At 51.1% G+C, this 24,659-nt stretch overlaps 2 protein-coding genes across 2 annotated transcripts in view; one reads left to right on the forward strand and one right to left on the reverse strand.

Moving 5' to 3' along the window:
• Window positions 1–1,672: 1,672 nt before the first annotated feature.
• On the reverse strand, window positions 1,673–10,348 carry SIRT6 (sirtuin 6). The gene is made up of 8 exons (XM_049876428.1): window positions 10,244–10,348; window positions 8,623–8,750; window positions 6,404–6,586; window positions 5,637–5,696; window positions 3,930–4,025; window positions 3,764–3,844; window positions 2,622–2,745; window positions 1,673–2,549 (listed from the first exon to the last, which is right to left on the reverse strand). The coding sequence occupies exons 1-8, from the start codon at window positions 10,307–10,309 to the stop codon at window positions 2,220–2,222; spliced, it is 1,068 nt and encodes a 355-aa protein (XP_049732385.1). The 5' UTR covers window positions 10,310–10,348; the 3' UTR covers window positions 1,673–2,219.
• Window positions 10,349–10,991: 643 nt separating this feature from the next.
• ANKRD24 (ankyrin repeat domain 24) overlaps window positions 10,992–24,659 on the forward strand; it is a 33,013-nt gene continuing 19,345 nt past the window's right edge. The window contains exons 1-2 of the mRNA XM_049876430.1: window positions 10,992–11,057; window positions 13,788–13,859. Of these exons, the coding sequence (XP_049732387.1) occupies window positions 13,824–13,859 (36 nt within the window). The 5' untranslated portion in view covers window positions 10,992–11,057; window positions 13,788–13,823. The remainder of the gene's footprint in view (window positions 11,058–13,787; window positions 13,860–24,659) is intronic.

Genomic DNA, 24,659 nt, shown 5'->3' on the forward strand with positions numbered 1-24,659 from the left:
AGCGCAGGCGCGCCTGGAGCCCGAAGCCCAGAGGCTTGAGGGGGTGTGTGTCCCAAGGGGCACCCTGAGCTGAGGAATTGAGGCAGCCGCCTTTCTGGGGGTCCTGGGCTTCACTCCCTGCTTGTTTTAAGTAAGAGGAAACAGGTATGGAAGGGAAGACCTGCCCAAGGTCACACAGCAGAGAAGGGGTGCACCCCTGGGATGTGCCTGGCTCCGCTCTTTTTTTTTTTTAATTTATACTTTTTGTTGTTGAGAATACACACAGCAGAACATACACCCATTCAACGATTTCTACATGTACAATTCAGTGGCATTGATTACATTTTTCAAGTTGTGCAACCATTCTCACCCTCCTTTTATGAGTTGTTCCTCTTCCATTAACATAAAGTCACTGCCCCCTAAGTTTCTCATCTGACCTTTTGAGGTGCTGTTGTCAATTTGATCTCATACAGATATTTCCTAAAAGGGCTATCTTAGTCATCTAGTGCTGCTTCAACAGGAATACCACAAGTGGATGGCTTTAACAAAGAGAAATGTATTTTCTCACAGTCTAGTAGGCTCGAAGTTCAAATTCAGGTCGTCAGCTCCAGGGGAAGGCTTTCTCTCTGTCGGCTCTGAAGGAAGGTCTTTGTCCTCAATCTTCCCATGGTCAAGGAGCTTCTCCAGCGCAGGGACCCTGGGCGCAAAGGATGCCCTCTGCTCCTGGTGCTGTTTTCTTGGTCGTATGAGGTCCGCCACTCTCTTCTTGCTTCCCCTTCCTTTTACCACTTATAAAAGGTGGTGCAGGCCACACCCCAGGGAAACTCCCTTTACACTTGATCAGGGATGTGACCTGAGTAAGGGTGTTACATCCACCCTAATCCTCTTTAACCACAGGCAGAGATTCTGATTTATAACACACAGGAAAATCACAAAATGCAGGACAACCACACAACACTGGGAATCATGGCCTAACGAAGTTGACACATATTTTGGCAGGATGCAGTTCAATCCATGACGAGAGCATAATGCTCAAGGCAGGCATTCTTTAATATTAAGTTCAACTATTGTTTGGTTTTAAGAAGACTTCAGGAGCTGTTTTTGGTTTAAGGTTTCAAGATTATCTCAAGGCAGTATTAACAGGGTGGTGGGTCTCATCCAGCCTCCATGGCTCCAGAAAGTCTGGGGTCCGTGAGAATTTGAAATTCTGGCCTGTATTTCCTCCCTTTTGATCAGGATTCTTCTATAGAATCTTTGATCAAAACGCTCAGTAATGGTATCCCGGCACCATCTAGTTCTGGTCTCATGGCAAAGGAGGCAGTTAGTTGTACGCGGCTGTGCTCCGGTCTTTACGCACCACTCGCCTGTCTGCTACTTGTGGGTGTGGCCAGCACAGACCAGGCCTCTCCTAAAGGGCTTGCAGCCATTTAACAGTGGGTTTATCTTTTTTTTTTATCTTAAACAGGGAAGCCATCCAAGTAAGTATGTAACTACAAACAGGTTGGCTTGAGAAATGCTAGCTGCTGGTATTGTTACCATTAACAACTCACCTGACCCTGAGGTTAAGCCCTAGGCTGCAGGATTGCATCAAGGAGCAGGGGCAGAGAGGAGACCACGGCCCTAACCCCCTCCACACTAGGACCCAGCACGAGGTTGTGGATATCAAACACATTAAACAGATTCCAGTGCGAGAAATTAGTTGTTTTTATTGCATTGACGACTTTTCTGGAACCTGGAGGGAGTCAGCTCTCTCCCTCCAGCAGTGCAATCCTTATTGTTCACCCCACCCCCAGGCCTGGGCCCCCAAATGGTGGCTCCACCCCCTTGCGGGTCTGTGAAAGAGGCCTTGGGGAGGCAGCTCAGGAGCTGTGCAGGGGGCTAAGGGTGGTGAGGGTGACAAGGAGGAGACACAGGGGGCAGAGGGAGCTTTAGGGTGGAAACCAGGGAGGGCCCGGCCACCAGCTCCCTAGAATGTGCTGAGGCTGGGAGGAAGAAGCAATGCCTGGGGTGTCAGTTCCGGGGTCAAGGTCGGAGAGAGGGCGCTCCTTTCCAGGCCCCCACCATAGACCCCTGAGCAAAAGGGAGCTGCAAAGGAGAGCAAGTCAGCCCCAGGGCCTGGAGCCCAGCTCTCCAAGCACCGCAGCCCCAGAGGCCAGATACAAATAATAAAGCAAGACCAGTAAGAAAAAGTAAAATCCGCAGTTTCTTACAAAAGCACCCCCCCTCCCCGAGCACCCTGGTCAGCTGGGGGCCCCCTCAGCCTTCACCCTTTTTGGGGGCCTGCAGAGAGCAGGAGTGTCTGGCCACTCCCGCTTGGGGCTGGCGGGCCCAGAGCCGTTGTGCTGGGCAGTGGACTCCTGCTTAGGGCTGGGGGGCGCTGAGCCGTTGAGCTGGGCAGGGTCCTCCTCCCTGGGCTCCAGCTTGGGGGCGGGCGGGCGGGGCAGGGGTGGCAGCGCCCTCTCCACCACGCGGGGTCCGTCCCAGGCGGGGATCTCCAGCCCCAGGTGCTTCATGAGCTGCGTCATGACGTCATCGACGTAGCCGTGGATGCGCAGGTCGGCGTGGCGGTCCTGCAGGGACAAGGACAGGTCAGATGGTACTTAGGGACCCGGTTGGGCGTGGGAGTGGGCTCGGGCACCTACGTGTTTGGTGGGCTGGAGGTTGACGATGACCAGCCGGCCGCCCCGGCGCTTGGTGGCCAGCGGCAGGTTGCCGCTGGGCCGGATTTGCAGGGAGGTGCCCAGGGCGATGGACAGGTCGGCGTTCCTGGGGCCAGGAGCAGGGAGGTTAGTCCGAACCTGCCTCTCCCACACCTCCACCAGGAATCCCGGCGGCCCTCCTCCTGCCCTGCCAGGCTGGTAGGCCTGGGACACCCTAGCTCAAGCCCCCCTTTTTCCCACCCTTCTTCCTGCTCTCTGCCATGCCACCTCCCCCCAGCTCCTACCACTTCCCTCCCTGCTCACCTGGGCATTCCAGGTCCACCCACCTCCAGAGCCAGGCTTCTGAGCTGCCCCGCCCCTCGCTCCGCCCCTGCCACCCTCCCTGATGTTTTGTCCTTGCTGCGGAAGGGGCTTTAGGTACTATGGGATTCACAGAGCATCACAGGAAAGAGCCTGGTCTCCTGGGTTCGAATCCTGACCCCATCACTTCCTGGCCGGGTAGCACTGGGCAAAGTAGTCACCTTACTAAGCCTCAGTTTCCTCACCTGTAAAATGGGCCCAGTAGAACACCCACTGGGGGTTGTGGTGAGAAGGATGTGTGTGAAGCCCTGGCATAGGGCCAGGTGAGTGAGAGGGCTCAATACCTAGGAGCTGCTGTTATTATATGAGGGCAGTGGTGGTTCAGTGGTACAACTCTCGCCTTCCGTGCGGGAAACCAGGGTTCGATTCCTGGCCAGTGCACCTCATGTGCAGCCACCACTGGTCTGTCAGTGGAGGCCTGCATGTTGCTGGGATGCTGAACAGGTTTCAGCAGAGCTTCCCCACTAAGACAGATTAGGAAGAAAGGCCTGGCAATTGACTTCTGAAAATCATTCAGTGAAGACCCTCTGCAGCTGATCACGGGGATGGCATAGGACCAGGCAGCGTTTTGTTCCACTGCGCGTGGGGTCACCGTAAGGCAGGGGCTGACTCAGCGGCAGCCAACAATATCAGCTATTATTATGGCTGCTGTCTCGCCCCCTGAGCTGTGTCTTCTGCCCTGTGCTGGAGTTGGCTGTTTCCAGCTGTCTGCCCTGCCTGTCCCAGCCCATGTTTATCAGGGGTGGGGGGCTTGGGGGCCAGACCTGCTGGCCTCATCAGCGAGGGCGAGGTCCCGGTCAGGCAGTGAGTCCTCCCAGTCCAGGATGGTGTCTCTCAGCGACCCCCTGCGATGGTGAGGTCGAGAGGAGTCAGCAGGGCTCCCACCACCTCCCCAGGGTCAATGAAGCAGGGGTGAGGGGTGTCACTCACCTGCAGGCCCGCAGCCCCCTGGCCTTGGCCACGGTGCAGAACCGGCCGGTGGCCTTGAGGCCCATGCTGCCTACAACTGTGTCCCGGACGTATTGCCTGTGCAAGGGACAGGGGACATGGGGCGGTCACCAGAGCCGCCCGCCTGCTCCTGGGAGACCCACCCTTTGCTCCCTTTTCGGCGATGTTCTCCCAGGGCAGCCGGAGCCACACAAGCAGAATCTCGGTGGGAGGAGACTTCCGGCCATCCCAGAACAAGGGACCTTCCACGGGAACAACTGGGCCGGACGTTTCCGTGTCCACGTCACGGGAAGCAAAGGAAGGTGGGAAACTGTTTCAGATAAAGGAGACTGGACAGCGCCCTGCGAAGCCTGACCCGGGCTGGAGTCCTGAACTGGGAAAAAGAAGCTAGCTATAAAGGGAGCCCTCTGGGCAGGTATGAGCATCTACAAAGAGCACCGGCGGCAGGGCCTGGGGAGTTAGGAATAGCGTTACCTGATTTTAATGACGGCAATGGGGGTAGAAGGAGCCCTGGTGGTGCAACAGTTAAGCACTCGGCTCTAACTCAAAGGTTGGTGGTTTGAACCCACCCAGCGGCTCCACAGGAGAAAGACCTGTGCCAGTAAAGATTACAGCCTAGAAAGCCCTATGGGGCAGTTCTGTTGTCACATGGGTCGCTATGAGTCAGAGTCAACTCAACTTACGACAACCAACAATGACAACAATGGTGGTACCAGAGAGAATATTCTAGCTCACATGAAACACACTCTCAAGGGTTTAGGAACAATGGGTCATGAAGTCTGCAACTTAACTCTCCAATGTTTCGGCAGATACTCTTAACACAGACAGAGAAGAAAACCAATTGTGGCAAAACGTTAACGGTTGGTCAGTCTAGGTAAGGGCTTGTTAAACTATGGCCCAGGGCACATCAGCCCCCTGTCTGTTTTTGTCAATAAAGTTTTATTGGCACACAGCCACATCCATTTGTTTACATATTGCCTATCTGCTTTCTGTAGCTACAAGGGCAGAGTTGAGTAGAGTGGTCTGCACAGAGACCACTGGCCCACGGAGCTGAAGACAATGACTTTCTGGCCCTTTACAGAAAAAAATTGCTGACCCCCGCTCTAGGTGAAGGGGTTTCAAAGTCCATTGTAAGGTTTTCATAACTTTTTAAAAATAGATTTGAAAATTTTCAAAATAAACACGGAGGAAAAATACTTTTATTAAAAAAAGTGGGGATGCCATCTGGGGTCTGTCCTCAGAGATTCCACCTGCTGGAGGGAGGCACCTTACCCCAGATGGTCACACCTGTGATGGGGGAGTGGTCATGCCCAGATCCCATCTGGTCCAGGGAGGGGCTCTCATTCAGCCTTCCCAGAGTGGAGGGGACATATCCTAGTCCCCGCAGGCCACACCCCAGGAAAGTCACACCTCATTCTTCCCTCACAAGGCCCCCCAGGAGAGTCACACCCCCATGCCCCCCATAAGCATAGCACTCCATCCCCCCGAGAGTCACACCTCCGTACTCCCCAAGACAGTAACACCCCATTTCCCCCACAGGACGGTTACAGCCTCTGGGTCTCTGGGAACATCAGGCCCAGCTTAGAGGGCCCTTTTGTAGAGCCCAACCTGGGGAGTGACAGGGGGGCCAGCCCAGCCTGGGGGCCAGCCCAGCCAAACTCACCCCTGCTGCACCCCAGGACCACTCACGTCTTACACTTGACGCATTCTTCTACAAACATGTTCCCATGTAGCTCGGCCAGCTTGTCCCTGGGGGAGGAGAAGGAAAAGCTGGGTGGTGGACGGCTCCGACCAGCACGGCAGGCCCAGGGCTAAGCCGTCCTTTGGGAACCCTTGTTGGGTCCCCCTCCACGGAGGGATCCATCCACTCCCTCCTTGCAGGGTAGGGGCTGGGGCGCAGGAGCAGGGGTGCACACATTGTGAATTCTCTCTGCCCCAGAATGCCATGTGCTCATTTAGGATAAAGGGAACACGGACGAATGTTAAAACCTAAGGAACTGGGAGTTCCAGGCCCTGCCCACCCTCCCCACCACCCTCACCCTCCCTGATTTTCCTCCTGAGGGAGATTCTGTCCCCGCCTCCAGCCCCAGCCACAAGGATGGGAGTGGAGATACCCAGCTGAAACGCTGAAGGTGGGACAGAGCTCAGAAAGCTTCCCACGCCAGGCTGAGAGCTCTGGGGAGCTCAGGGCTGGAAACCCCCTGGGGCCTGCAAAAAGGGACCCCAAGACTTAAGACCCGCCCAAGAGATGGGGACAAGAGCCAATGGCAATAATGACGGCTCTGATCTGTTGAACCCCAACCAATGCCAAGTGCTTCTCCCCAGCTGACTTGCGAGAGAGTTGCCCCATCAACCCAACCCTGAGGAAGCCCAGGCTAAGTGAGCCCTGGGGCGGGGTGGGGCTGGGCTGGGTAGGAGCAGGGTGGGCGGGGCCAGGGCGGGCCAGGCGGGACTACCTGGGGAAGCCAGAGCGCATGTGCAGCCCGTCCACGTTCTGACTGACCAGGAAGTGAAGCAGGCCCACCCGCTCCAGCTGCACCAGCGCCATGTGGGTCTGCGAGGGCCGTGCGCTCTCGAAGGTGGTATCGAACTTGGGGGCCAGGCCCCTTTCCTCCATAGTCCAGACGCCATGTGGGCCCCTGGTGGTAGCGGGTGGGGACAGACACAGAGAGAGAGAGCGTTTAGGGGACCAGGGTGGGGGGCAGAAAGAGAAAGAAGCAGACAGAGCCAGAAAATGAGAGATGGAGAGAGAAAAGAGAGAGAGGCGGGGAGTCAGCATGTGGGAACAGAAAGAAGGGGTCAGAAAAGGAGACAGAGAGACGAACCCACAGAGACAGACAGAAACAGGGAGAAACAACACTTGGCAATTAATTATTCAATTCATCCAACACTCACTGCCGGCCCCACTGCACCTGGCCCTGTGCTGGGTGATGCTGGGATCTGAGTGGACCCAGACCCTGACCTCGAGGAGACATCAGTCTTGTGGGGGGGTGGCCAAGCTGGACACAGACCCTCTAGCCCTGTGGGGTCTGGGCTGGAGCAGAGGGAGGGTGGAAGGGCTGGGGAGCCCAGAGGAGGGAGTGTATGCTCTGCTTGGGGAGTGTGGGAAGGCTTCCTGGAGGAGGCTGACCTGTATCTTAAAGTGTGAAAGGGAAGGGAAGGGCAGTCCAGGCAGAGGGGTCAGCACAGGATGGGCAGCTAGCAACAACCCATGAGTTTGGGGAAATACAAGTCATTTGTATTTCCTCAGCAGGAGCAGGAGGCATTGAGGTTGGAGAGATGACCCAAGGCTGGGTCCGGAAGGGCTTTGACTCCCAGCTGGAGGAGTTGGGGACACTACTGGGCAGCAGGGGGGAGCCATGGTAGGTTTTGGAGCAAGGGAAGGGCACAAGCAGATTCACTCTTTGGAATAATGCAACAGGCCCACTGGCATAGTGGTTAAAGTGCTCAGCTGCTAACCAAAAGGTCAGTGGTTCAAACTCACCAGCTGCTCTGTGGGAGAAAGATGTGGTGGCCTGCTTCCATAAAGGTTAGTCATGGAAACCCTGCAAGGCAGTTCTACTTTGTCCTGTAGGGTCACTGAGTCGAAATCGACAATGAATTTGGTTCTGTTTTTTTTGTTTGTTTGTTTGGAGAGGGGTTGCAAACTCAGCATCTACAGGGGCCGCCAGTTGGAGATCCCCGCTTTTCAGCAGCAAGATTCTTGTCTAACACAGGCTGCCTGAAGCAGAGGGGAGTTGAGACATCATCTGGTCTCACACCCTCACTTATGGATGAGGAAACCGCAGCCCAGAAGGGTTAGGCCACTTGTCCGAGGTTACCCAGTAACACCAGGTGCTATGAGAAAATACCTGCAAGCGTGTGTAGATAATTGTTCCCTGATGTCAATTCTCCCCCATCTTCTATGACAATAAAACCAGTTGCCTTTGAGTTGACTGTAACCCATGGTGACCCCATGTGTGTCAGAGGAGAACTGTGTTCCATAGGGCTTTTTTAAAAATAATATTTTATTGTGTTTTCACAGCAGTTTAGGCTCCCATTTAAGTTTCTGTACGAGTTGTCCATAGGGTTTTCAGTGGCTGATTTTTCAGTAGATTGCCAGGCCTTTCTTCCAAGGCACCTCTGGGTGGAGTTGAACTGCAAACCTTTCAGTTAGCAGCTGAGCACAGTAACTGTAGGCGCCACCCAAAGATTCCTCTATGGTAACATTGTTGGGTGCCATCAAGTTGATTCCAACTCATAGTGACCCTAGATGACAACAGGACTTCCCCATAGGGTTTTCTTGGCTGTAATCTTTAGAGGAGCAGGTCACCAAGTCTTTTCTCCCCCAGAGCCTCTGGTGGGTTCAAATCAGGACCTTTCCTCTGGTTAGCAGCCGAGTGCTGGCCCCCACATGGGTGGCTAAAGACTACATTTCCCAGCATTCCTTGCGGCTAATGTTAGGTGGCCAAGATCCGGCCAATGAAGTATAAGTGGAATGTTGGGCCTGACTTAAAGGGTAAGTCCGAAAGGGAGAGGGCAACCTCTCAACACCCTGCCAACATCCCAGGGACAGATGGCCCAGGACCCAGGAAGGGGACAATCAGTGGGATGGGTCCAGGTGCCCAGGCATCTATGAGCTGACAGGGAAGCCCGTGGCGGGCCCTGCCTCAACCTCCCCTCTCCGAACACAGACCTGAAGTCGGGGATACCGGAGGAGGTGCTGATGCCGGCGCCTGTGTGGAAGACCACATTGGAGGCCTCCCAGAGCAGCTGGGCCAGCGCCCACACCTTCCGCTCCAGCTCCTCTGGGGGGTCGAAGATCTGTTGGGAGAGAATGGGAGGGTGGGGTCGGAACGCGCCCTACAAGCATGGAGACCAAGAGCCACAGATGGACTGACGTGCTATGCTCAGGGGGAGGAGACAGGGTTGGAAAGCACAGCTTGTCTTGGCGTCCCTCCTCTGCCTGTAGCCCACCATGGCTCCCACCTTATTCCGTAAAAGTCCTCCCTGCCCTGTCCCCGCCCTGCCCTCCCCTCCTCCTCGGCTCTCCCCTTCACTCATCCCGCTCCAGCCACAAGGGCCAACTCACCAGGCACGGTCCTGCCTCAGGGTCTTTGCCCAGGCTGTTCCCTCTGCCTGGAGTGCTCTTCCCTCAGATCATCACGCCAACCACTCCCTCACCTCCTTGAGGTGTTGGCTCAAATGTCATCTCAATGAGGCCTCCCTGGTTACCCAGTTTCAATGCCGCCTTTCCCTCCACCCCCAGCTCTCCCAGATTAATTTTTCTCCATAGCTCTTAGCACCACCTGACTTATTACGTTCATTTGTTTCTTGTCGGTGTCCCCCAGTAGAATGAGAGGGTTTTGTCTGTCCTGTGTCCTACAAAGTGCTTAGTACACAGTTGCCATCAAGTCGACTCCAACTTAGGGTGACCCATGTGTATCAGTGTAAAACTGTGCCCCCACAGGGTTTTCGATGGCTTATTTTTTGGAAGTAGGTCACCAGACCTTTCTTCCGAGGTGCCTCTGGGTGGACTCGAACCTTTAATCTTTTGGGAGCAGCTGAGCATGTTCACAGTTTGCACCACCCAGGGACTTCTGGTACACAGTAGGTGCACAATAAATGTTTGTGGAATAAGATGAATAATGGAAGGGATTCACACCATCTGAGAGTTTATTAAACGTATGATTAGAAAAGAATGGGCCAGCCTTTATGAGATGGGAACCATGTTGTCCTTCAGCTTACAGAAGGGGAGATGGAAGCCCATAAGGGAAGAGACCCGCCTAAGGTCCCTCAGTAGGTGGTGGGCACAGACTGTTACTCCATTTCCTCCCAGAGTGGCTGGAGGGATCTTTCGGACCCTCCTCAATCTGTCCCGGTCGGTACCTCCCCAGCTCAAAACCCTTCCCCATCACACTTCCCAGCCTGCCATTTGAGGCCCGTCCTGGCCGGCCTCTGAAGATCTCTTTGCCCTACTCTGTTCTCCAAGTGTGTTTATCCCACATTCCTGCCTTCGCCCTGGCTATTCCCTCCCCCTGGAACTACGTGCCCTCCGCCTAGAACTGCGTGCCCTCCTCCACCACCAGCCTTCAGGCCTTCCCCGACCTCAGTCCCAGCCTGGCCCACCCAGAGCTGGGCGTGTTCGTGTCCCCGGGCGCGCAGGGGTCGTCACTTCCCGCCCCCTCCTCACTGGGAAGTCCCTCCCATTGTCTAACCTCAGTGCCTCCTGATACTCCCACAATGCCCCGCTGCTGGCCAGCCCCTCCCAGCCCGCGACCCTGGGGGCGCACTTCGGGGCCCCAGGCCGCGCTCACCTCGGGGAGGCCGCATTTGCCCTTGTCAGCATACGGCGACAGCCCCGCCGCGTAATTCACCGACATCCTCGCTCATCCAACGGGAACAATAAAGTTTCCCTTGTTGAGGCCGCTTCCGCCGGAAATGGGGCGGGCGGGGCGGAAGGAGGGGCAGCGCTCTTTTTCTACGGGCCCGGCGTCTTCCTCCAAGGCGCATGCGCGTGTTCGTGAGGCTGCAGGCGCCATCTTAACTGCTGGCAGAAGGAATTCCCGGTTCCCTGTCCAAACTCGCAGGGGTGGTTAAGGGGCTGCGAAGATTGGGGCGGCAGCTCACGTGAGAGTTCTGCAGTTTCTTCTAGAATGAAGTGCATAAGCGATCAGTACCCCATTCCCTTGTTTTATAAATGAGTAAACTGATGTCCCTGTCACCCCCAGTAAGGACATAGCCAGGAGGGCAGGGACCCAGGACTCCTGCTTCTCTACACCAAGGATCTTTCTTCTGCACATTTCAGAAGTTTATAAAGTTACAAAACGCAGGGTAGGAGAGTGAAACTGCACAAGGTTGTTGAGGCTGGTGGCCTTGAGTACCATGTTGAGCACCTACTGTGTTCTGGGCAGACCCTGGAGAACAAAGAAGACACGATTCCCTACTCGTTGTTAGTGATGGACGCAAGCATCTGGCCAGTCAAAGGTGTCACAGTGTGGTTGAGGTGCTACGGGGAACGACGAGGGCACAGAGCAATGAAGGAGCTCGGAGGTGGCACTTCACCCAGCCTGGGGGCGTCCCGGGAGGGCTTCCTGGAAGGGGAATGACGTTGCAGCAAAGACCTCAAGAGTGAGTAGCGTGAGGTGGAGTGAGTGAGCCAGTTCGGGGTGACGTGGGGTTCAGAAAGTGGACTCCTGGCAGAGGACTCCTGACAAGTGCAAAGGCTGGGAAGACAGCAAGATCATGGCTGGTTCCAGAAACTGAAATCAGTCCAGTGATGATGGGAGGAGAGCATCTTCCCGCCAGAGCCCGTCGATCAACGGGCAGCCCCGCTGCCAGCCTGTCTCCTCCCTCAGCTCATCCCCGGCCCCCTGGGGCAGCTGCCTGCTCAGAGCTGATCAAGTGTCAGAGCTTAGTGCCCAGAGCGGCTGGTGTGAGCTCACAGCCCGGCTGGGAGTGGGCAACTGGAGCCGGCAGCCTGCACGGTGGCCTGGTGCTGGGGCACTGGAGCTGCAGGAGGTAGGAGAGGAAAGGGGTGAGAGAGGCCTGGGATGGAGGCTCCCCTCAGGGCTCAGGGCTCCTTGCCCTCTGTAAGAGAGAGGATAGGCTGGTGGTGTGTCCCAGCCAGGGTCAGGAGCTACCCAGGCTCCAGGCACACGGATACGCTCCTTCATGCATACACTGTCCCCTCCAGCCTGTGCCCTGCCGGGGACATCCTCCTTTCCTGCTGCTGCTGCTGTCTAATATCTGGCCGGGCCATCAGGCCCAGCTTATACTTTATCACCTCTTTCAGGAAGCAAATCCTTAGGTGAGGGGATTCCTCCCACTGAGCCCACTGCTTCCCTCCAGCTCCGGGCAACCTGTGGAGTCCTCTCCTGGGTGTCTTATTACACTCTGCTTTGAGTGTGACTTGACACAGTGATTAAGAGCTCGGCTGCTATCCAAACGGTTGGCAGTTCGAATCCACCAGCCATTCCTTGGAAACCCTATGGGGCAGTTCTCTGTCCTATAGGGTCGCCATGAGTCAGAGTCAACTCTACGGCCATGAGTTTGATTTGGTTGGTTGAGTGTGATTGAGACCTTTATTTAAAACAAAAGCAAAAAAAAACCATTGCCTTTTATTAGGGAGTAAAAAAAAGGGTGGGGGCGGAGGTACATTAATTGGTGGATGGGGAATGAATGGATGGGCCATAGATGAATGAGTGGGAGGGTAGATGGATGGTTGGGTTTAGGGGGTGGGTAGAAGGATGGATGGGTAGATGGTAGAAGAAGGATGGGCGGATGGATGAGTGGGTGGGTGGATGGGTGAGTGGGTAGGTGGGAGGGTGGATGGGAAGGTCAATGAGTGGTTGAGTTGAAGAGTGGTGGATGGATGGGTGGGGTGGACAGATGGGTGGGTGACTGGATGGGTGGGCAGATGTAGTAAGGTCCATGGCTGTAGTAAGTTGGGTGGGTGGGCAGATGGATGGGTGGGTTGATGGATGAGTGACTGGGTAGATGGATGGGTGAATGGGTGGATTAGTTGGTGGATGGTGGCTACTGGGTGGATGTACCGTGCTCGAGTAGGAGGATGTGTGCACAGGTGAGTGGATGGGTGGACGATGGCTTTCAGAATTCACAGGCAGGGGGACAGGCCATCCCACCCCCCCACCGCCAAAGGCAGACAAATAAAGCTACACTTTCACCGAGATCCTGCTCACACATAGAGACCCCAGTCACACACCTTGCAAAACAGCCCCTCAAAACATCCTGACCTGCATGCACACACATGCATGTAACAGGCAAGGTGGACAGACGTGCCTGTATGTACACACGTCATACTCCCGTGTGCATCCACACACGTGCAGCCATCACCCCAGACCTCCACCACCCTGGGTGACCTGTCTCCACGCCCTCACCATGCAGAGGCCAGGCTTGTGTATGGGGACTTAGCTGCAAGGTTGCTCTCTCTGACTATCCAAGAAATGTGCCTCTATGCAGACAAACCTCAGACTGGGCCTGGCCCCCAAGGAACCCCTAACTGTTGAGGAAGACAGAACTGGTCCAGATACTCCCAGCCTGTGGAGCCAGGGCTGGGGTAGTCCAATCTGAGGAGTTAGGACTCAACCTTCAGGCAAGAGGCAAGGCTGATCAGAATATGTTATTTTGGGACTGAGTAGGAGTTCACCAGGGAAAGACAACAAAAAGGCATTCTAGGCCGAGGTAACAGCAAAGAGAAAAGCTTGGAGACTGGGAAAAGCTTGATCGGCTTGGATAATAGGAAATACCAGCAGCTGGAGTTGGGGAAGAGTGTCTCCAGGAGTGGCTGTGGGAGAGGAAGGGACCACCTGCTAAGGCTAAATCGTAGGGACCAGGTGAGGTGCATTTATTGAGCTCCTACAGTATACCAGGCTCTGTGCTAGAAACCTAAATGACAATTGACCGTGAGTCAGTTGAGAGGGGATTGCTGTTGCTGGCTGCCATTGAGTCAATTCCATAGTGACTCCACGTGACAGAGTAGACCTGCCTCATAGGGTTTCCTTGGCTGTAATCTTTGCAGGAGCAGATCTCCCGTGGAGTCACTGGGTTCGCACCACCACCCTTTCTGTTAGCGGCCAAACACTTAGCTATTTATGCCACAAGGGCTCCATCAAGAGGGGGCTATCTACCCCAGTTTATAGATGAGGAACGTGAAACAGAGAAGGCGAGCGGTCTACCCAAGGACACACAGTAAATAGGAGGTGGATCACTGGTCCTGTTCTAGGGGCTGCGGCTGCCCATGAAGGAGGAAGTGGTCCTTTGGAGCAGAGGGAGGCAGCCAGACCCTCCCGTCCTCCAGGACTGGGTCCCTCACTCCCCAATCTCTCTGGCCTTTCCCAGGTGGCCTGGGGCGAGGAGAAACGCCGGACGCTGGCCATGAAGACTCTCCGGGCACGGTTTAAGAAGACAGAGGTTAGTCTCATGCTACTGAAATGCCTAATGCAACCCCAGGGCCTGGCCAAAGATCTGCTGGGATCCACCCCTCATCAGAAAACTGCTCAGAATTCCCTGCTCAAAACCCTACAATGGTCCCTCCCCACACACAGGTTCAAGGCCAAGCCATTCAGCCTCCGCCCACCTTGCCTCCTTTTGCTCTCTGCTGCCCCCTGCTGCCCGTATCTCCCCCACTGCTGCCTCTATAAGCTTTCCACCCACGATTCCTTTGCCCAGGCGGTGCCCTCTGCCTGGAACACTCCCTGCATTGCTACTTATGAAATCCTCCACACCTCTCCCAATCTGTCTCCATTGCCACTTCCTCCAGGAAATCTCTACCCTCCCCAGCTACAGTGGCCGCTGGCTTTTCTGGGCACCTACTTTCTCAGCAACTCCAGTCTTCTGTGTTTGTGTGTTTCTTCAGTAAATATTTGTATCAGGCACTGTTTTAGGCACTGGGGGAACAGTGTGAATGTGGCAGACAAACCCCCTCCTCGTGGAGCTGACTGTCAAGTGGGGGAGACAGACACTACACAAGATGTTGTTGTGTTGTTGTTAGGTGCCGTTGAGTCGGTTCCGACTCATAGCGACCCTATGTACAACAGAACAAAATACTGCCCTGTCCTGCGCCATCCTTACAATGGTTGTTATGCTTGAGCTCATTGTTGCAGCCACTGTGTCAATCCACCTCGTTCAGGGTCTTCCTCTTTTCCGCTGACCCTGTACTCTGCCAAGCACGATGTCCTTCTCCAGGGACTGATCCCTCCTGACAACATGTCCAAAGTATGTAAGGTGCAGTCTCGCCATCCTTGCCTCTAAGGAGCATTCTGGGTGTACTTCTAAGACAGATTTGTTCGTTCTTTTGGCAGTCCACGGTATATTCAATATTCCTCGCCAACACCACAATTCAAAGGCATCAATTCTTCCTTGGTCTTCCTTATTCATTGTCCAGCTTTCACACGCATGTGATGCGATTGAAAATAGCATGGCTTGGGTCAGGCGCACCTTAGTCTTCAGGGTGACATCTTTGCTCTTCAACACTTTGAAGAGGTCCTTTGCAGCAGATTTGCCCAATGCAATGTGTCTTTTGATTTCTTGACTGCAGCTTCCATGGCTGTTGATTGTGGATCCAAGTAAAATGAAATCCTTGACAACTTCAATCTTTTCTCCGTTGATCATGATGTTGTTTATTGGTCCAGTTGTGAGGATTTTTGTTTTCTTTATGTTGAGGGGTAATCCATACTGAAGGCTGTGGTCTTTGATCTTCATCAGTAAGTGCTTCAAGTCCTCTTCACTTTCAGCAAGCAAGGTTGTGTCATCTGCATAACGCAGGTTGTTAATGAGTCTTCCTCCAATCCTGATGCCCCGTTCTTCTTCATATAGTCCAGCTTCTTGGATTATTTGCTCAGCATACAGATTGAATAGGTATGGTGAAAGGATACAACCCTGACGCACACCTTTCCTGATTTTAAACCAATCAGTATCCCCTTGTTCTGTCCAAACAACCGCCTCTTGATCTATGTAAAAGTTCCTCATGAGCACAATTAAGTGTTCTGGAATTCCCATTCTTCACAATGTTGTCCATAGTTTGTTATGATCCACACAGTCAAATGCCTTTGCATAGTCAATAAAACACAGGTAAACATCCTTCTGGTATTCTCTACTTTCAGCGAGGATCCATCTGACATGAGCAATGATATCCCTGGTTCCACGTCCTCTTCTGAAACCTGCCTGAATTTCTGGCAGTTCCCTGTCGATATACTGCTGCAGCTGTTTTTGAACGACCTGTAGCAAAATTTTGCTTGCATGTGATATTAATGATATTGTTCTATAACTTCCACATTCAGTTGGAGCACCTTGCTTGGGAACAGGTATAAATATGGATTTCTTCCAATCAGTTGGCCAGGAAGCTGTCTTCCATATTTCTTGGCGTAGATGAGTGAGCACCTCCAGCGCTGCATCTGTTTGTTGAAACATCTCAGTTGATATTCCATCAATTCCTGGAGCCTTGTTTTTTGCCAATGCCTTCAGAGCAGCTTGGACTTCTTCCTTCAGTACCATCGGTTCCTGATCATATGCCACCTCTTGAAATGGTTAAACATCGACTAATTCTTTTTGGTATAATGACTGTGTATTCCTTCCATCTTCTTTTGATGCTTCCTGCATCATTTAATATTTTCCCCATAGAATTCTTCACTATTGCAACTTGAGGCTTGAATTTTTTTCTTCAGTTCTTTCAGCTTGAGAAACACCGAGCGTGTTCTTCCTTTTTGGTTTTCCATCTCCAGCTCTTTGCACATGTCATTATAATACTTTGTCTTCTTGAGACGCCCTTTGAAATCTTCTGTTCAGTTCTTTTACTTCATCAGTTCTTCCTCTTGCTTTAGCTGCTCGACGTTCGAGAGCAAGTTTCAGAGTCTCCTCTGACATCCATCTTGGTGTTTTCTTTCTTTTCAGTGACCTCTTGCTTTCTTCATGGATGATGTCCTTGATGTCATTCCACAACTTGTCTGGTCTTCGGTCACTAGTGTTCAATGCGTCAAATCTATTCTTCAGATGTTCTCTAAATTCAGGTGGGATATACTCAAGGTCATATTTTGGCTCTCATGGACTTGCTCTGATTTTCTTCAGTTTCAGCTTGAACTTGCATATGAGCAATTGATGGTCTGTTCCAGTCGGCCCCTGGCCTTGTTCTGACTGATGATATTGAGCTTTTCCATCATCTCTTCCCACAGATGTAGTCAATTTGAGTTCTGTGTGTTCCATCTGGTGAGGTCCATGTGTATAGTCGCCGTTTGTGTTGGTGAAAGAAGGTATTTGCAATGAAGAAGTCGTTGGTCTTGCAAAATTCTATCATTCGATCTCCGGCATTGTTTCTATCACCAGGGCCATATTTTCCAACTACTGATCCTTCTTCGTTTCCAACTTCCGCATTCCAATTACCAGTAATTATCAATGCATCTTGATCGCATGTTCGATCAATTTCAGACTGCAGCAGCTGATATATCTTCTATTTCTTCATCTTTGGCCCTAGTTTACACACCAACCACTAGGGCCAACTACACAAGGTAAATAAGTAAAAATGCAGATTTTGTGCTACAGAGACAAATAAAGCAAGGGAAGGAGTCAGAGTGTCTGGGGCCAGGGAGGTGGTTGCAGTTTTAAAGAGGAATGTCGGAGAAGGCATTGTGAGAAGCTGACCTTGCAGCAGAGATGAGAAGGGGAAAGGGGAGGAGCTACGTGGGTATCTGCAGGAAGAGGGAGGAGCTACGTGGCTATCTGCCGGAAGAGCGTGTTCCAGGCAGAGGGAACAGCCAGTGCAAAGGCCCTGGGTTGGGATGCAGCTGGCTTCGCTGCCATCTTGTTTTGGACTGTGAACCTCTAGAGAGGGGTGCTGCTACCTCAGTCATCCCCACTTTTGCCTGGCCCCCCAAATCCCTGCCAGTGTGGGGGCTGGTCCAGGACACATACTGCAAGAACCTAAGTGGGGATCCCCACCCAGATCAGGCAGCCAGCCTTCCCGAGCTCCCCGTTGTGCCTCGCCTCAGTCAGGCTCCACTTCTCATTGACGACCTAGGAAAATTGGACCGAGGCTGGTTTCAGAGTCAGGCGGACCTGGGTTCAAATCCTTCCTCTGTCTCTGACTGGCTGGGTGATCTTAAGTATGTCCCACCTTTCTGTGACTTCCCCAGTTTTCCCAGTGTCTTTTATTATTTATTCATTTTAGTGCTTATTTTTACTGGATCATTTTTTTAACTTTATTCTTTATTTTATTATTTGTTAATTCCAATTGCTTGTTTTTATTTTTCTTTATTATTTCACCATTTAAAATTTTTTATTCATTTTAAATTAATTTAATTAATGTTTATTTTATTCTATTTCATTTTATTGTTTATTAATTTGAAAGCTTGTTTTCATTTTATGCTACTATGCAATTATTTTACCATTTCATGTATTTTTGTTCTATTTCATTATTTTAAATTTTTTATTCATTTTAAATTAAGTTTATTCTAGAATTCATTCCATTTAATGCTTAATTAATTTTATTATTTATTAATCTGAAAGCTTGTTTTTATTTTATGCTATTATGTAATTATTTTACTATTTCATTTATCTTTGTTTTCATTTTTTACTGATTTTAATGCTTGTTTTTACTTTATTTTTTAATATTTATTTTTTAATTAATTTTACTGCTTGTTTCATTTTATTTATTTTTGTTTTACATTACTCTTTATTTTATTATTTTACTGTTTAATTTTACTTTATCACTTATTTTTATTCTTTATTAATTTTATTAATTATCTATTATTTGGAAACCCTGGTGGTGTAGTGGTTAAGTGCTACAACTGCTAACCAAAGGGTTGGCAGTTCGAATCCACCAAGCGCTCCTTGGAAACTCCACAGGGCAGTTCTACTCTGTCCTATACAGCAATCTATTATTTATTAATTTTAATGCTTATTCGATTATTTTTTTGCTATTTAATTTAGTGCAATTTATTCTCATTTATTTCATTTCATTTCCTTTTTTTTTTTTTTCTTTCTTTTCAAACATGCTGTAAAGTTTTAAGGTGCTTTGCAGATGCCAGCCAGGTCATTTAATCCTCACCTGTGAGAATTTAAACCATCTTGTGAGGTAGGAGCTTTCTTTATCCCCATTTCATAGATGAGGAAACGAGGCCCAGAGAGGTTAAGAGGCTTGCCCAAGGTCACCCACCTAGGGTGTGAGACATCTGCCTTCCTCCAGGGCTGCGTCACCATGAAAACAACGAGGAGGAAGGAAGTGAGAGGAATAAATGGCCCCTTTAATGCCTAGAAAACATGACCTCTTAGGGTCTCCCTCTCGACCACCCTTCCTAAAATCTTTCATCCTGTTTGGAATCAATTCCTAAGTTAGACGGGTCTCCTTTCCCCGAGAACTCCCAAGAAGTTGTAGCCAGCGGTAAACCAAGCCTTGTCATTTTACAATTACATTTCAAAAGCAGATGATATTTAAAGCAAATCCTCCCAGTTTGCACAGCTAAAACACCTCATTGAGGATGTGGCCGTGTGTTGATATGTTTGGTGTCACGGGGTTCAGGTCACAAAATCAAGGCTGCCGGGGTGGGGTTGGGTGCCGGTCTCTGAGGGCGTCTGGAGGGTGGGGACCATGGGTGCTCTGAATGAGAAGGACCTGGGGCTGGGCCAGCCTGGCTGGAGAGGGAGCAGCAGATGGGAGGCCTGGCAGGGGGAGGGGGGAGTTTGTTCTCCACTCCCTGGCCTGGGCATCTCGCCGTCCCTCCCTCCACCTGGCCTTCTCCAGTTTCTCAGCAGGCAGCGGGAGTCAGGTTCAGCTTTTGTTCAGCTCCCCCAAGGGAAGAAAGCAAACACCCCGTGACTGCAGAGGCCCTGCTTCATTGTCACCACCAGACCTTTTTGTCCCCCTTTACCCAGCATGCACAGTCCCCACGCTCTTGCTGGAGCGAGGCCCTCCTGCCCAGTGTGCCCTCTCCACCCTGTTTTTCCTCTCTCACACTGGCCCTGTCTTCAAGGCTCCAATGGATCACATGTCTTCCTTCCTGGGCCTCAGTTTTTCCATCCATGAAATGGGAGTGAACTGTATCTATGAGTCTCCATGACTGCATTCCCACCGGCCTCCTGTCCTCATTTCAGCTTCTAGAAAAACTCCACAAGTGGGAAGACTGGGGCTTTTAGAGATTCCTAAGTCCCTGGGATCAGTCCCTGGAGAAGGACATCATGCTTGGTAAAGTAGAGGGTCAGTGAAGAAAAGGAAGACTGTCAATGAGATGGATTGACAGTGGCTGCAACAATGGGCTCAAGCATGACAACGATTGTAAGGATGGTGCAGGACTGGGCAGTGTTTTGTTCTGTTGTACATAGGGTGGCTATGAGTTGGAACCAACTCTGTGGCACCTAACAACAACAGGTCCTGGGTGGTGTGAACAGTTTGTGCTCACCTACTAATCTAAAGATTGGGAGTTTGCACCTACCCAGCAGCTCTCTGGGAGAAAAACTTGGCAATCTGCTTCCGTAAAGATTGTTGTTGTTTTAGGTGCGCTGAGCTTGTTCCAACTCATAGCGACCCTATGTACCACAGAATGAAACACTGCCCAGTCCTGCACCATCCTCACGACCGTTGTTATGCTTAAGCCCATTGTTGCAGCCGCTGTGTCAATCCATCTCGTCGAGGGCTGTAAACATTAAACTCCATAAATTAAACAAGAACAACATTGTCATCGACTCATAGCAACCCTATAGGACAGAGTAGAAGTGCCCCACAGGGTTTCCAAGGAGCAGCTAGTGGATTCAAACTGCTGACCTTTTGGTTAGCAGCTGAATGCTTAACCACTGTGCCACCAGGCCTCCCCATAAAGATTACAGCCAAGAAAATCAAATGGACAGCTGTGGACTAACCAGTAAGGACGGTATGCATCAGTTTACAGTAAGCAAGGTACGCACGGGCTTAATCGTGCTTATTTACTAATCTGTGGAGCCCTGGTGGTGCACTGATTAAGAGCTATGGAGAGTTACAGCTGCTAACCAAAAGGTCGGCAGTTCAAACCCACCAGCTCCTCTTTGGAAACCGTATGGGGCAGTTCTACTCAGTCCTATAGGGTCGCTATGAGCCGGGATTGACTTGACAGCAACGAGTTTGGTTTTTGGTTTTAGTGGGTGAAACCCAGGTGAAATTGTGCACTGCAGATTAATAGGTAAGCATAATTAAGCCAGTGCATATCTTGCTTTTTGGGTAATCCGTCCCTGCTTATGGAACAGTTTTACTCTGTCACACGGGGTCCCCAAGAGTCAGAATCAAACTTCACAGCACCCAACAACAGCATTAGCCTAGAGGTTGGCAGTTTGAGCTCACCCAACGGTGCTGTGGAGGAAAGTCCTGATGATTCCCTTCTGTAAAGATAACAGCCAAAAAAAATCCTATGGAGCAGTTCGACTCTGTCACATGGAGTCAGCACGAGTTGGAATTCACTCAGCAGCAGTGGGCTTGGTTTTTTTTTATTTTTAGACTCTAGTACCTCGACACTTCCTGCCAAGTCTGTCTCTGTCTCCAGAGTCACTACGTCTTTAATTCATTCAACAAACATTGATTTAGCACCTTCTGTGGCCAGGCCCTGTTGTAAGATGCTGGGGACCAGGGCTGGCTCCATGGCATTTACCCAGGGCCCCAAGCTCCAAAGGGCTGTGTACTTGGTTTATACTCTGCTCTCACCGTCCTGAAATTTTTCGTAATGTTTGAACAAACAGCCCTGCATTTTCATTTTGCCCTGAGCCCTGCAAATTCTGTAGCCAGTCCTGCTGGGGACACAGTCGTGACCAAGACAGACAGAAGTCCTTGCCTTTGTGGAGGTGACATTCCAGGGTGGGGAGACTAAGAGGAAACAGACTTTTTTGAACAAATATCTTTAAGTCAACTCATAGCAACCCTATAGGACAGAGTAGAGCTGCACCACAGGGTTTCCAAGGAGTAGCTGGTGGATCCAAACTGCCAATCTTGTGGTTAGCAACTGAGTTCTTAACCACTGCACCACCAAGGCTCCAAATATTTTTAAGTATTTAATTTATATTTTAAACTTTAAATATTCTTAAAATTTTCTTTTAAACTTTTAAATATTTAAAAATAAATATAAAATAACTATGATGTCAAGGGGTGATAAGAGCAATAAAGATAAAGCAAACCCCCATTAAGGGCTCAAATGTGGGCAGAGAAGGGTCCCTGCACCAGCAAACAAGCCCTGGGCTAGGAACTGAAAGGTTGGCCAGAGATGCCCCAGAAGACAGGCCTGGCGATCTACTTCCAAAAAATCAGCTATTGAAAACCCTCAGACACACATGGAGTTACCATGACTTGGAACAGATTCAACGGCAACTGGTTTTTGGTTTTCATGTGGGCAGTGGGGGAAGGGTACTCCAGGCAGAAGGGAAAGCAAGGGCAGCAAGGGCAAAGGCCTGGAGAAGTGGAAAGGAGACCACGGCAAAAGAGCTGGGCCAGGGGAAAGGCGGGTTGAGAGGAGCTCGAGGAGCTGGCAGCAGGGGACCCTGTACAGCTGGGGTCAGCAAACTTCCTCGGTAAGGGGCCAAGACAGTAAACATTTTTAGCTTTGCAGGCCACAAGCTTCTGTTGCAAGTAATCAGCTATGCTTGCTGAAGCAGAAAGCAGCCACAGAGGATATGTAAATGAGCGGGACCTGACTGTGTGCCCATAAAACTTTATTTATGGATGCTGACCGTGAATTCAGCAGAAAGATGTGGCAGGCTGCTTCCATAAAGATTTACAGCCTTGGAAACCCTGTGGGGCAGTTCTACGCTGTCCTATAGGGTCGCTATGAGTCGGAATCAACTCCACGGCCATGGGTTTGGTTTTTTGTGGTCTGTCTGCTGGTGAAGGAAGAAAAGGGGGACCGGGGGAAGTTTCCGGCAGACCGGCGCGGGGGTGGGGGGGCAGACCCGGGAGGTAACCGCAGGAGTGAGAGGGGCGGGGTCTCGACGTTGGTGGGATTGGCTGGTGGATTGCGTGATGGGCGGAGACAGCGGAGTCGAGGATGACACCAGGATGTGGCCTGAGCCCCACGGAGGACAGGGTACCCTTGGCTCCCCTCAGCGTTTGTTGTGAACTTGAACAGCATCCATGAGGACGGGTCGAGGGGGCAGTTGGAAATTCAAGGACTGAGCCAGGAGATCTGTTTCAATCTCCTGTCTGGACAAGCTGGAGAGGATCACCCCTCCTCCCTGAGAGCGCGAGGAGGAGGGAGGAGACCTCAGGACTCCCCCCCCCCCCCCATCCCTATCACCAAACTCTCCACTTACCTGCCTGGCCCACTTCCAAAAATAACCCCGGGCAACGCTGATGGTGTTCACTGTGAATCCTTGCACAGCCCCAAACCAGTGGTTCCCAACGAGGGCGATTCCGCCCAGGGGTTATTTGGCTATGTTTTTGGTTGTCATGACGGCGGGGTGGGGGGGTAGGCGTGCAACTGGTCTCGAGTGGGTGGAGGCCAGGGATGCTGCTCAACACCCTACGGTGCACAGGAGGGCCCCACCCCAGAGAAGGGGCTGACCCCCGTGTCAGCAATGTGAAGGTTAAGAAATCCTGTGTTAATTATTTGGAAAAAATTGAGTTTGATCCCTACCTCACAACATGTTGTTGTTGTTGTTAGGCGCTGTCGGGTTCTTTCCGACTCACAGCGACCCTATGCAGAACAAAACGAAACACTGCCTGGTCCTGTGCCATGCTCACAGTCGTTGCTATGCTTGAGCCCATCATTGCAGCCACTGTGTCAATCCATCTCATTGAGGGTCTTCCTCTTTTCCGCTGACCCTCTACTTTACCAAGCATGGTGTCCTTCTCCAGGGACTGGTCCCTCCTGATAACATGTCCAAAGTATGCAAGACGCAGTCTCACCGTCCTTGCTTCTAAGGAGATTTGTTGGCTTTTTTGGCATTGCATTGAATATTCAAGATCAGATTCCATCTCTGGACTTGTTCTAATTTTCTTCAGTTTCAGCTTGAACTTGCACGTGTGTTGCTGATCGTCTCTTTCCACAGATGTAGTCAGTTTGACTCCTGTGTATTCTCTCTGGCGAGGTCCCTGTGTATAGTTGCCATTGATGTTGGTTAAAAAAAGGTATTTGCAATGAAGAAGTCGTTGGTCTTGCAAAATTCAATCATGTGATCTCCAGCATCATTTCGATCACCAAGGCCGTATTTTCCAACTACCAATCCTTCTTTGTTTCCAACTTCTGCATTCCAATGACCAGTGATTATCATTGCAACTTGATTGCATGTTCAATCCATTTCAGACTGCAGAAGTTTGTAAAAATCTTCAATTTCTTCATCTTTGGCCTTAGTGGTTGGTGCGTAAATTTGAATAATAGTTGTATTCACTGGTCTTCCTTGTAGGTGTGTGGATATTATGCTATCTCGGACAAGGTTGTACTTCAGGATAGATCTCGAAACGTTCTTTTTGATGATGAATGCAACACCATTTCTCTTCAAGTTGTCATTCCTGACACAGTAGACTATATGATTGTCTGATTCGAAATGACCAATACCAGTCCATTTCAGCTCACTAAACCTGTTGCTGTTAGGCCGATTCCAACTCCTAGTGACCCTATAGAACAGAGTAGAACTGCCCCATATGGTTTCCAAGGAGCACCTGGTGGATTCGAACTGCTGACCTTTTGGTTAGCAACTGTAGCTCTTAACCACTATGCCACCAGGGTTTCCATTTCAGCTCTCTAATGCCTTGGATATCGATGTTCATGCGTTCCATTTCATTTTTGACGATTTCCAATTTTCCTAGATTCATACTTCGTACATTCCAGGTTCTGATTATTAATGGATGTTTGCTGCTGTTTCTTCTCATTTTGAGTCGTGCCACATTAGCAAATGAAGGTCCTGAAAGCTTTACTCCATCCTTGTCATTAAGGTCGACTCTACTTTGAGGAGGCAGCTCTTCCCCAGTCATATTTTGAGTGCCTTCCAACCTGGGGGGCTCATCTTCCAGCACTATATCAATGTTCTGCTGCTATTCACAAGGTTTTCACTGGCTAATGCTTTTCAGAAGTAGTTTGCCGGGTCCTTCTTCCTAGTCTGTCTTAGTCTGGAAGCTCAGCTGAAACCAGTGCGCCATGGGTGACCCTGCTGGTATCTGAATACCGGTGGCATAGCTTCCAGCATCACAGCAACACACAAGCCCCCATGATACGACAAACTGACAGACTCGTGGGGGACTTCACAGCATACAACAGAATAAACTCCTGACGGGTC

Source organism: Elephas maximus, chromosome 3, assembly GCF_024166365.1.
Source record: "Elephas maximus indicus isolate mEleMax1 chromosome 3, mEleMax1 primary haplotype, whole genome shotgun sequence".
Taxonomy (NCBI): Eukaryota; Metazoa; Chordata; class Mammalia; order Proboscidea; family Elephantidae; genus Elephas; species Elephas maximus.

Excerpts from the sequence above, each read along its gene's own strand:
- SIRT6 (XM_049876428.1), bottom strand. The coding sequence starts at position 10,309 with ATGTCGGTGAATTACGCGGCGGGGCTGTCGCCGTATGCTGACAAGGGC. Across the intron at positions 6,587-8,622 it reads TCCGGTATCCCCGACTTCAG|GGGCCCACATGGCGTCTGGA; the intron begins GTCTGTGTTCGG and ends CGCTACCACCAG. Across the intron at positions 2,746-3,763 it reads CTCGCTGATGAGGCCAGCAG|GAACGCCGACCTGTCCATCG; the intron begins GTCTGGCCCCCA and ends TCCTGGCCCCAG.